General features: G+C 44.6%; 1 protein-coding gene across 2 annotated transcripts in view; it reads left to right on the top strand.

Moving 5' to 3' along the window:
* adamts6 (ADAM metallopeptidase with thrombospondin type 1 motif, 6) overlaps positions 1–12,694 on the top strand; it is a 51,716-nt gene that overhangs the window by 2,895 nt on the left and 36,127 nt on the right. The window contains exons 4-10 of one of the 2 annotated variants that reach the window (XM_079179481.1): positions 1,154–1,328; positions 1,956–2,179; positions 3,161–3,244; positions 5,031–5,176; positions 8,058–8,101; positions 10,617–10,722; positions 12,563–12,694. The exon at positions 12,563–12,694 is cut by the window's right edge and continues 15 nt beyond it. In XM_079179481.1, the coding sequence (XP_079035607.1) occupies positions 1,154–1,328; positions 1,956–2,179; positions 3,161–3,244; positions 5,031–5,176; positions 8,058–8,101; positions 10,617–10,722; positions 12,563–12,694 (911 nt within the window). Of the gene's footprint in view, positions 1–1,153; positions 1,329–1,955; positions 2,180–3,155; positions 3,245–5,030; positions 5,177–8,057; positions 8,102–10,616; positions 10,723–12,562 lie in introns of those variants that run through there. The other variant, XM_079179482.1, reaches the window with a different exon arrangement.

Genomic DNA, 12,694 nt, shown 5'->3' with positions numbered 1-12,694 from the left:
AATAACTCTAAAGAAGGAAAATAAAAAGAGAAATAGGCCCTGCTTCTTATTGGCAAATGTAATCATGAGTGGAAAACGTGTAGCCAAATGTGTTGGCAAGACCCACACAGAGTATCATACATTGAATTAGCGTTTCTAACGGCACCAAAAATGGACAAAAGTGTGTCTGTGCTTTTTAATGTGATCAGCTGTCTGGACGGGTTTGAGATCTCTGACGTCACACACTCATCGAGTGGGTTTCTGTGCCGCGCTGGTGTGATGTGTGGTTTCTTGTTTGTGTTGTGGGTTTTTGCAGAGACAAGTTTTAGTTTTCTACGAACTCGATTAGAAAACGTGACCCCGTCAGCGGGAGAAGATCACACGACATGAGAGATTTAAAGGGGTACTGCACAGCTTTTAAGTATCATTCGTCCACAAGTTGGGAGGTTTGCGAGAGACAAAATAAAGAAGTAAAGACTGAGGTATCCTGACTTTCAGCCCCTTGTATTCAAAAGTCCTACATTTCCCATAATGCAACTCAATGGCGTCGTTCGTCAGACTTTCTGTGTCTGATAAAACACCACATGCCCCGTTTTCTACGTGAGTTTATGGTCTCAATCTCTAGTTTCAAGTCTTCTTCAATACAGCATGATGTTCATTTAGTACATGATGGTCCATTTAGAGTCAAACAGACCATAAAGCAGGGGATGCTTTAGGGCGGGGCTACACGGTGATTGACAGGTCACTGCTGCCACTAGCAGAGACCTATACGGCGTCCATACGTCACTCATCATCAGTCCAAATATGGTAACTTCGGTTTAAAAAACAAAAAGGCGAAATTGTCAAACCCGAGGCTTCATAACATCAGTACGCAAACCAACGGTTGACGTCCCGATGACTACGTCCACTTCTTATTACAGTCCACGGTCTGAACACAGCTCTCTGTTGACTTGGTACGCAATCGCGTCGCTTCTAAAATTTAAATTCCCGTTCTGTCTGAGCAACACAGTTAAAAGTAAACTGAGCTGCCTTGTGTAAAGAAAAAAGAAAAAATAATAGAATAAAAAGTATGATAAATGTAGGTGACATTTTCCTGAATATTCGGTATAATTTATGCAACACTGTTTGCTTGTGTTTGTAACCTGTGTGATTTTTTTTTCTCCCCCCTAACAAGCATGGTGTCATAACAACAGAGGAGGAACAGTATTTGATAGAGCCATTAAAGAACATATCCTCCACCGCCTCCAGTGAATGGAACCTGGAAGAAGCACAGCAACATGTTATTTATAAAATGTCTGCCATTCCCTCACCACAAGAGCATAGCCAGGAGCTCAGCTGTGGCATTTCAGGTTGGTTAAACCTCCGTCTGGGTTGGACTCTGTGTGGGTAGGACTGACGTAAAGGAATAACTTTACACAGCAGGTTAAGAGGAAGTGCTGGTTTGGTTGTAGGCCCAGGTTCTGGTGCGACATGACCGGGCCTCTTGTGTGCTATAGTTGCTCCTGGCCTGGACACCTTTCAACCCGTAACAGAAAGCTTTCATAAAAAAGGCCCCTCGGTGCATAGAGAGCTCTTGACTTCAACTTTTATAGAAGCAGAAATTCCTATTTATAGAATCATGTTCAGATTCAAACAACTCCAACCGAAGAGCTGCGTCTGCTGAGATATGACGGATTTGAAGAAAAAAAAAGAACCAGGTGGATATTTAGGTATTTGGGCCAAGCTCCTATAAGAAACAGCAAAGGCTGTCATCACCAGGAAGCTCGCATGCCCCAACATGTACCGTCTTATAGCTTTTTCCCAGAGCATCTGGGTCATAAAGCAAAATACTTTAGCTGCAAAGGTTCAAAGGGGCAGATTCCCCTCGGTGCATCTTACCATACACAAACCAGCTCTCCCTCAAACAGATGACGCTTCATAATTTGGAGGTTTGTAATTGGCTGCATGACCTGTCTTCGTCTCCCTGTCGTCCACAGACCTCATCAAAAGCAGCGCACCTTGCCAGTTTAGCACACCTTCACCTGTCCGCTCGCCCACCGCGCCCCAAAACGACGGCGAGCAGTCGAACGGCACCCACAGACAGAGGCGCTCCATCAGCTCCGAGCGCTTCGTGGAGACGCTCGTGGTGGCTGATAAAATGATGGTCGGTTATCACGGACGCAAAGACATCGAGCACTACATCTTGTCCGTGATGAATATTGTAAGTTTGATCCTACTTCTTGGTCATTTTGATGTCTACCACAACATTGAACGTACGTCTTTACTCCACTACCTTTGTCTGACAGCTTTAGGTACTTTTCAGATGACAGTTTTGACGTGTCTCCAGATGTGTTGATGTTGAGTGTTAATGATAAACTGAAGGATGAAGTGTTCCTTTATGTGTTGGTGTTGAATGTTTGTGATAAACTGAAGGATGAAGTGTTCCTTTATGTGTTGGTGTTGAATGTTAGTGATAAACTGAAGGATGAAGTGTTTCCTTTATGTGTTGATGTTGAATGTTTGTGATAAACTGAAGGATGAAGTGTTCCTTTATGTGTTGATGTTGAATGTTAGTGATAAACTGAAGGATGAAGTGTTTCTTTATGTGTTGATGTTGAATGTTTGTGACAAACTAAAGGATGAAGTGTTTCCTTTATGTGTTGGTGTTGAATGTTTGTGATAAACTGAAGGATGAAGTGTTCCTTTATGTGTTGATGTTGAATGTTTGTGATAAACTGAAGGATGAAGTGTTCCTTTATGTGTTGATGTTGAATGTTTGTGATAAACTGAAGGAATGTTTACTACTTCTTCAGATAAATAAACTCTCTAAAAAGCCTCTTGGATCAGCTGCAAAATGCATCGCCACAAAGCTGAAAACAGGCTGTTTGTTCTTTTTAGAGATACGTGGTTCTCACGAGATGCTACAAACATATGATGATCTTATAGAATATGATGCATTGATGTAGATTAAACTAAACAACAGGATATAAAGGATTTTGCTGATACTTTTGAATGAAGGAACTTTACTTGTAGTGGAGTACTTTCACAGTGTTGTATTAGTACTTTTACTGAAGTAAAGGATCTGAGTACCACCGTGTGCAGTAAAGTGGTTCAGTGCTTAATGGTTGATTTGATGAGATGTTGGTGACGTTTGGACACAATTTGTCTGACTTTGTGTCTTTTCTTCTTTTCTGGAGGTCAGGTTGCCAAACTTTACCGTGATGCCAGTCTAGGAAATGTTGTGAACATTATTGTGACCCGGTTGATAGTTCTGACTGAAGATCAGGTAAGAAAGACCCTCTTTCTACCGCAACCTGTTTTCCTCATTCATTTCACTAAATCACCCGTGTAGTATTATCACAGTTGTTATTACCGTGAGCCCTTTCTTTTTTTTGAATAATGTCTGTACCTTCACCTGTAGCGAGTGTATAAGTGATCCGCTTGGCGTGAGTGAGCTGCGGTATTTTATGCGGTTGAAGGGAAGAGAGAGACTATTCACCATATGGCCACCACTTCAGATGAAAGATGTGCTCCGGCATCTTCCCTCAGGGAGCCTCGATTGAGGATTCTTACATGCACTGTACATGTGTATGTTCGTGTGATGAGAGAAACAGAGTTCTTCCGAGCAGCTGTTTTTTTTTTCTAAAGGGGTCGTAGAGGCTCTTCATGTAGCATCAAACAAGTTTTCATGTATAATGGAGCCGGGCTTTGATCCATAAGGAGGGAAGTACCAGTTTATCGGAACATACCGTTGCATAACAAACATTTTATGGTGAAAGTGAGTCGCTGAGGGGCAGTTGAGATGTTCAGTTTTTTGTTGTAATCAATCAGCTGCAGCATCGGCTGGCGATGCAACGGTTTCCTATAGTTGAACCCGTTACATTTATGGATTTACTTTAGATGCATTTTGCAGACTCTACTAGAACTTCCTCAGTTCCTTTTTCTCCTGCTCGTCTTCTTTCCATGTCTCCTGCTTTTTCTAATAATCCCGTCCTTGTTTTACTACTTCTTTGATTCATATAACTCTAGGGATGTCCTTGACCAAAGACATTCTGAGTCGACTAACACTCAGTCAACTTGACTTTTAGTTGATTTTATCGACAGATCTGTAGACCTGAGTTTCTCCACAGAGAATTACTCAAAGGCACCACTTTACATCTTGTGTTTACCAGAGATGTGCGCAAACGTTTTTGGGGAAATAAATCATTCAATACGATAAAAAGCATTAAAAAATGACTAGATACAACACGATACAACATGATTCTACACGATGCAGCAAGATACAAAATTATACGACACGTTACAACACGATAAGACACGTTACGACACGATACGACACCATACAACACCATACGACACCATACGATACAACACAATACGACACCATACGACACGTTACGACACCATACGACACGATTGAACACGACACGACGTGATGCGATACGACACCATACGACACGATACGACACCATACGACACGCTACGACACCATACGACACGATACCACACGACACCATACGACACCATACGACACGATGCGATACGACACGATGCGATACGACACGATGCGATACGACACGATGCGATACGACACGATGCGATACGACACGATGCGATACGACACGACACGCCACGATACGATACGACACCATGCGATACGACACCATACAACACGTAACGACCCGATACGACACCATACGACACATCACGATACGACGCGATACGCCACGATACGATACGACACCATACGATACGACACCATACGACACGTAACGACCCGATACGACACGTCACTATACGACACCATACGACACCATACGACACGATTCGACACGATACGTCACGATACGACACCATACGACACGATACGTCACGATACGACACGATTCGACACAATACGACACGATACGTCACGTCCCGATATGCTATGTTGCCTTATGTTATGAGATGATACGATGCAATACTGTAATGTACTGAAACAAATATTTTTTTTTGCTATATCATATGTTGTTGTTTTGTAATACAGTATCAAGTTACACTGTTCTGCATGTGTGTTGTGTTGTCTTTTGCAGCCTAACCTGGAGATTAACCACCATGCTGACAAGTCTCTGGACAGTTTTTGTAAGTGGCAGAAGTCCATCCTATCTCACCACAGTGACGGCAACAGCATTCCTGAAAACGGGATGGCCCACCATGACAACGCTGTCCTAATCACCCGGTAAGTGTCGGCTCACATCCTCTGCACACGTTCGGACTACATTTTTGCTCACATGGCAGAATAATGATTCAGCATGGATTCATGTACTTCAATGAGTAAGAGTTCCAGTTGTTACATTCGCTGTAAGTAGCACTTATCTTCTCATTTTGAGCAAATAGGTTGCAGGTTATTTTCTGTGCTTGTAAAAAGCTGTGAAGTCCCGGTTCAGCTTCAGACTGTAGCTGTGTGTGTGTGTGTGTGTGTGTGTGTGTGTGTGGGTTCGCTAACAGAGGTGACCAGCAGCGTCAGTGCTGAAACCTCCAAATGTCCAGTTCATGTGCACAAGCTTTACCTGTAAGTGTGAAAGCTGATGGGAATAGACTTCAGTTCTGAAACCTAAGTGTGCTGGTTTTTTGTTCCAGAAGTACTGTACCTGTCACATTGCAATTTATGTCGAGGGTGTTGCTATAAAACAGCAAACTCTGTCATTACCTGGAATAGGCTTCATTGTTGCCAGAACTGTTTTGGCAACATTACCTAGCAACTAAAGTATATATATCCCCCCCACTAGAGAGAGGATGGCGTTCTGTGATTGACATGGGCTAAAGCCCAGCGTTTTGACTCCCTGGGCTATGTACAAAACAGCCTTTCTATCATTAGTGTGCTCTTGCTTGTTGTCTGTCAGTTGATGTACTCCAGCTCCTTTGGCTCCTCTTTTTATTGGTGGTTTTAGCTTCACTAAGCACCGGCACCGAAACGCTGCTTAGTAGAGTCTAGATGCAACGGGTCATGGGGGTTTTTGTATCGATGACAGATGTGATCGTCTGTTCTCATTGTTTTTAGATACCAAACAACTCACGCAACCGGCTTGTATCTTGTTGACTCACAGATACACCACAAGGGGGCGCTGCATTTTAAACATGTCAAACTCTGCCACCCACAAGGAAAGTATTGGCGCTGCAGGGACGACATATTGTTGTTGGCCAACCCGGAAGTTAGCATCGCACTGGTTCCCCCGAACTAAATGCCAACGGGTTTTTTTCTCTGGATTTTGGAATATCGCAGAAAATAAACTGTCAAACAAACATTCATGATACTTACGTGTTTTGTTCCGCAAGACAATATTCACAAATGAACACCTATTTTATGATTTTTGCAGTGTAAACGCAATTGCCAGAATTAAAAAGCTAAGAGGGGAGGGGCAGCAGGGTTAATGGCCCACATCAACACTGCTGGAAGGTCCAAGCCCTTAATATACCTCAGTAAACCACGTATGATGACATATTGGTGAATATGGAGTCAGTAAAGCAGAGCGGGTAAAAACAAGGCAAAAGTAGGCGAGAGATGATGAGATAAAAAGCTGTGGGGAGGAGGCAGAGATGCTAACATTGGAGATAGTATAAATAGCTGATGGTAGACACCAGGAAGCCCTCATTAACCACCACGTCTGGAGGAGCAGTCAGACATTCCTAGCAATGGTGGAATGCACAGAAAAAAAAGTTCCGTATGATTTTAAGGTGGTCGATGCAGGAATTTCACCCAGAGGACACTTAATTTAATTTATACTTTTGGAGTGTTTTTGTCTTTGGATCAGTGATCGAAATTGAAACGATTAGTCCATAAATCGTGCGAAAGCTGCAGCTTCTCTAATGTCAGAGTGGAAACTGAATATCTTTGGGTTTCAGAGTGTCGGTCGGTTACACATTTAGACGATTAGGTGACGCATTTTCCTCCATTTTCTGACATCTTAACGATTATTAAAGGAAATAATCTTTAGATTCATTGATAAAGAAAATAATCATTAGTTGCAGCCTTAGACCCAAGACATAAAAATATGCTATGATTATTTTCTTTGCTTAATAGTTGTTCATTTATATATATATATATATATATATATATATATATATATATACCACACTTTACTGAAGTGTAACTTTTACTTTTCAGTGTCTAAAAATGTAAAAAGATTGAGTTAAATATATTTTAATTATGTGTCCGAGGTCCTCACTTATCTCAACACTGAAATGACAAATAATTACTCTTGGACACATAATGATATTATCATAAGAACTGAGACGTTGGTCTGTTGTTATAACCAGGCTCACTGGAAGCAGTTAGTATCAGTATATTCTACTGCAAATACTTCCTCATCGTCATCGCCAATCAACGTCCAGCAGGACGTTTAAAGTTCACTGTTTTCATCTCTGCTGCTTCTTTGTCGCTCTCGGCGTCGGACGCCTCCTTGTTTGGAAACGTTTGGAAAAAAAGACAGTAATAGGGAAATTAGGGAAATACATCGAAACAAATAGACGTCCTTAAACGAGGTCACGGTTTTGGAGCTGCTTCCATCGGGGATGGAGGGAGACAAGAGGGGGGAGAAACGGGGAGAGGAAGAGGAGTTAATGGGGAGAGCGATGGAGGCAGAGAGGGGGGAAGAAGAATGAAATTAAATTAGCTGTGCCCTTGGTTTTAATAGATTAAAAGCTTTAGGAATGATTGGATCATTCATTAGAAATGTATGATGTGGCTCAGAGTGTGGTACCCCCTCTCCCCCCCCCACACACACACACTCTATTGGATTACCTGTATGTGAGTTACGGGGGTTAACAGTCGGGACGCAGCACGAGTGAGACCTTTCACTTAACTCTCACTCACTGCGCTCTGTGCTTCCTACAGGCTAATAAACGCCGCAGATGGAGGAGTGAACCAGGTGTTCACGACTTCATTATGTGCTGTTGTTATGCTAAAGGTTGAGATTAGAATCTGGCCAGACTGTGTGATTAAACATGGAAAGAATGGAATGGCAAACAGCCAGTGGAAGAAAATACTGTACATGTTTAAAAAAAAAAAAAAATAGTTAATTTAATTATTAGTTTTCTCTTTTTTTTTTGCCCGTCCTTAGGTATGACATCTGCACCTACAAGAACAAACCCTGCGGTACCTTAGGTGAGTGGACTAAAGCAGATTAATGCATTCTAACGTGTGTTTTCTTGCCAAATTTGTAATCGTAGCTGGTGTTGACTCTGTGATTCTCTGGATTAGGAGTTCATTCTTCTCCGTCTCTCCCCTGGAGAGGTTTCCATTTTCACGTTGGTTCCCTTCACCGTGTCCTCAGACAAACCTTATTTAGCAACCTTCACAGTCCTCCTTTTTAGAAGAACACCAGACGGCTCCTGTGAGACATAATGAGAAGGATGTTTTCACTTGTGTTGTTATTATAGCTCCTCGGCGACTCCCCTCTGTCGCGTCGAGGCCACGAACCTGGACGGGCCGTGGTCAACCTCCTCACACGGCCGTCCAGTTTATAAAAGCCCTCTACTGCCTCGGTTTGTCCGAGGTGTTTACACTCCCACTGGGGGGGTTGAGGGAGAAAGGAAAAAGGTATGCGTTAGAGGAGACTTGAGGGGATAAAGAGGAGAGTAGTGACAGGGGGGGAGGAGATGGAGAAGAAGAGGAGGAGTTGAAAGGAAAATGGAACGGGAAAAGGACAATTATAGGGAGTGTTAGAGCATGCAGGAGCGAGATAGAGTGGGTGATATGCTGGTTGTGGGAAAAAGGACAGCAAGCAGTGGCAGAGACCCCCCACTCCTCCTCCTCCTCCTCCTCCACTCTCTCTCTCTCTCTCCTCTTCAACCCCTCGTCCCACCTCAAGCCTCCCTACCCATCCAGCCCTTCTCTCCCCATCTTATCTCGGCAAAGGCCCCGCAGGCACCACAGTATATCTTGGAGGTAATATTGTGACTTCAGGGGTGGTTTGACAGATTGACCGCATTCGTCACATTCCCCGGTCGCTTTAATTGCACTGGCATCTGCTTGGCTTCCTCGTTGTCTCAACCCCCAACCCCTTCTCCTCCCCCCCTCCCCTCCTCACTCCCTCTTCCTCGCGGGGATCACGCTGCCCGGGTCAGATCGCTGGCCTTTAGGGTCGCTGAGTAATCACGGGGCTGGAGATAATGCACAGTCCACCCCGGTGTTGAGAAAACAACTTGCAATGCAGGGTGTGTGTGTGTGTGTGTTTGCGCTCACCCTCGACCCCCACACACACACACACTTTACTCTCTCTCTCACACACACACACATTCTTAAACTAATCGCAGAGTAGCCACCCTCTTTCCTTTCCCTCCCTCTCCTACTTCTTTCTTCACCTTCAGGCAGCCTCTTCCCCTGCAGTAATGGTTTCAGTGGCCTCCTGATTTGCGAGTCTATTCTTGTTTAGCCTCTTAGTGAAGGAGAATACAAAAGCCATGCCACTTTAAGCAGGGAGGCAGGGAGTCTGTGCAGACTGTTTAATTAACAAACCGTATCTGAATCAGTGCTGAACAACCAAAACACCATCGACTCACTCGAGTGTGAATGAAGGTGTTTCACGTTTATCGATATCGCTCTTTGACTGCGTGTTGGAAAGCTGCGTCCTTGCACGCAAAACAATACATTTTGGGGGTTTTTGTTTGCATCAAATAAGAGACGTCTGCCTCTTTCTCAGTAGAGAGGAGCTTTGATTGAAAACGGCTGACAGTAAATGTGTTTCCATCCACCTGTTTTTATGCCCATTTTTTTATTTGCGCATAAATCATTTTAAAAGAAAAAGGTGAGAAATCGAGGTGGAGAAGTTGGTGTGTCGATGAAAACAAAATGCAAAAGAGCAAAACTAAAGTGCTACAGAGTTTTGTCGGCTCACACTGCTGTGAATATGCTCGTATCGCTGACGATGCATAATACATCCCATAACAGCAGCGAATAGAAACGTGCATTAAACCGTGATTTCGTTTTTGCAGAATTTCTCTAAATTTGGATCGAATTTGGATGCAAACTTTACTAGAACGCTCTGGTGATCATCCAGAGTATCAGGGACACGGTTCAACCTGAAAACATTAAAAACAACAAAATGAAAAAGCTCTTTACTTCACACACGTGAATGCCCCCCCCCCCCCGCTGTCATATGATCCTCTCTCCAGTCACCTGTAGATGTAATCTGTGAAGAATTGCCTCCTGTCTCCTTATCTGACCCGTCAGGCTTCAGGAGAAAAGGACCTGCGACACCTGGATTATGGAGAGGTTTCAACTCTGAGCACCCTCACCCCTTTTCTCTCTCTCTCTCTCCTCTCCCTCGACTCTAGTTTTCAAACGAGGAAAACATCTATATCTTCTGACAGGTTTCTCTGGTGGGGTGCGGTGTTGGTGAAGGGGTTCTTGTGTTCCCTTCCTTGGCTCGCGTTTCAGGCGATCCCTTGTTACATGAATTGAAATGTATAAATCTAACTCTGGTCTAGACATTTTCCAGTCTGGCCGCTGAGCTAAACCCCCCCCCCCCCCCGGTGAACAGGAGATCATATGGGTGGAATCTCAGTTTTATGACCATGACTCCTAAGAATGCTTGGTCTTGACCCTGTGTTTGTATGTTTGTCTGGTGCGTGTGTGTGTGTGTGTGTGTGTGTGTGTGTGTGTGTGTGTGTGTGTCTAGGCTTGGCCTCGGTGGCTGGAATGTGCGAGCCAGAGAGGAGTTGCAGCATCAATGAAGACATCGGCCTCGGTTCTGCTTTCACCATCGCACACGAGATTGGCCACAAGTGAGTTTTTAACCCTTAATGTGAAATAGCAGCGGTGGGACAAACTCAATGGGAGTCGTGCAAGACGGAAAGATTCACTCTCAGATTCTCCCCTCCAGACATGTTTAAAACACATACAAACACTCTGCTTTGAATGATAATTTGTCTGACATAGTTTTTCCCAAAAAACAACATTTGAACCAAAATTGGCCTCCAAACTAGTTGTGATGTCATCATGCCTGCAAGTGGACGACTTCAGACTGAGATTTAAAGTCACAATGAGTGGAAGTTCAAACATGCAAGTTAAAGTTACTACAAGGAACCTTCAGCAGTCTCCAGCAGCGTGGTGTCAGTGTTAGAGGAGAAGCTCTGCTCCTAGAGGAGGAGGAGGAGGAGGAGGAGCAGGAGCAGGAGGAGGAGGAGGAGACGCTGCTGCTGCTGCCGGGAGCTGAGCTCTCCTCCTCCCTCCGGAGCTCCGGCTGCAGGTCCAAGGCTGCAGGTGAAGCCGGATTTGGGTCTGTCCACGGGGGACCAGGTCTCTGCTGGAGGATCTGGGTCTGTCCACGGTGGACCAGGTCTCTGCTGGAGTCTGAGCTGAAGGAGGTTCTGGTGAACCTGCATGAGTTCTCCTGGTTTCACCACGTCAGATATCGATAGTTGTTGAAAGGCCGTCCGTCATCGAGATGAGGGAGACGTGATATTTTTGGAGTCTCTCCTGGAAGAAGTTTCTCGTGTTTGTGATAAAAAGGATTTAAGATGATCTGAAGCAAAAGAATGAATTTGATATGCAACAACCGCGTGCTCTTTAATAATTGCTCTTGAACAAACACTGCTGCTTGAGTTCACCAGACCTGCTCGTCGCCTTCTTTTTCCCCCTCGTGCAGACGTCTTGAACTGTATCTCCACACATTTCCTCACGCAAATGTCAGTGTGTCCACATACCTCTGGCGCTTTCTTCCTGAATATAAAGCAAAATAATGATGATGTATTAGTCTACGTATCCCTCTCGAGAGAGAGTTCAGCAAGATGGCGATTTCCTTTATTATGTCTCGTGTCTGCTTCTGTTGTGGGGCAGTTGTAAAAATAGTCTCTGCTCCTAGAGGATGTATAAAAAAAACACACAGTGCAGCGGGGTTTCAAGCGGGCTGATTTATTTCCAGAGTAGGGTAAAATGTCATAAACGCCAGCCTTAGAAAAACAGGTTTGAGGCTGTGCGATGTGGTCGGGGTTGTTATATACATTAGACCTGATTTGTGCTCCCGGTCTGTGAGGAAAAAGTAAGCTTTGACATCCTGCTGTAACGTGAGATTTTTTTTTTTTTTTTTCCCTCAAATGATATCCAGACAGATAAGGTTTGAAAAAAAAAAAAGAATTGTTAAAATGATTTATTCTCAGCTCTCAGTGCAAAATAAATTCTCAAGCCGCTTTCATAACAGACCACAAAGGTCGGGAGCTGTTTGGGTTTTTGGATCTCTCCGTGTTCTCTGCTGCAGCGATTGATCTGAAGCTCCAGTCGGGGGGGGGGGGACTCTCCCTCCCTCCCTCCCTCCCTCCCTCCCGGCCTGCACAGACCTGCAGCCGCTGATTGACAGGCAGGCATCAAGAGTGGTGATTAGAACCTTTTTTTGTTCCTGCCGAGCTCCAGACAGGGTTTGACCCTTGACCTCTGGCTCCCCTCCACCTCCACACAGCTGTTTCACAGCCACAGAGCTCCATCTTTTACAGCCAGGGGCCACTGAGGGGAGACGTCCTCCGGACAGTCCGCTCTCATCCCGTCAGTAGCACGAAAAGGGCACTTTTAGACCAGCGGTGAGCTGATGATCATCGCTGCCCCGCTCAACTTTATTCTGTGTGTTTCTAGCTTCGGGATGAACCACGATGGGATCGGGAATTCCTGCGGCACCAAAGGCCACGAGACGGCCAAGCTGATGGCCGCCCACATAACAGCCAACACCAACCCGTTCTCCTGGTCCGCCTGCAGCAAAGACTACAT

The sequence above is a fragment of the Pholis gunnellus genome (genome assembly GCF_910591455.1).
Source record: "Pholis gunnellus genome assembly, chromosome: 18".
Lineage (NCBI taxonomy): Eukaryota > Metazoa > Chordata > Actinopteri > Perciformes > Pholidae > Pholis > Pholis gunnellus.
Note: the sequence above shows the minus strand (reverse complement) of the source record. Positions and strands in the feature narration are given on the sequence as shown.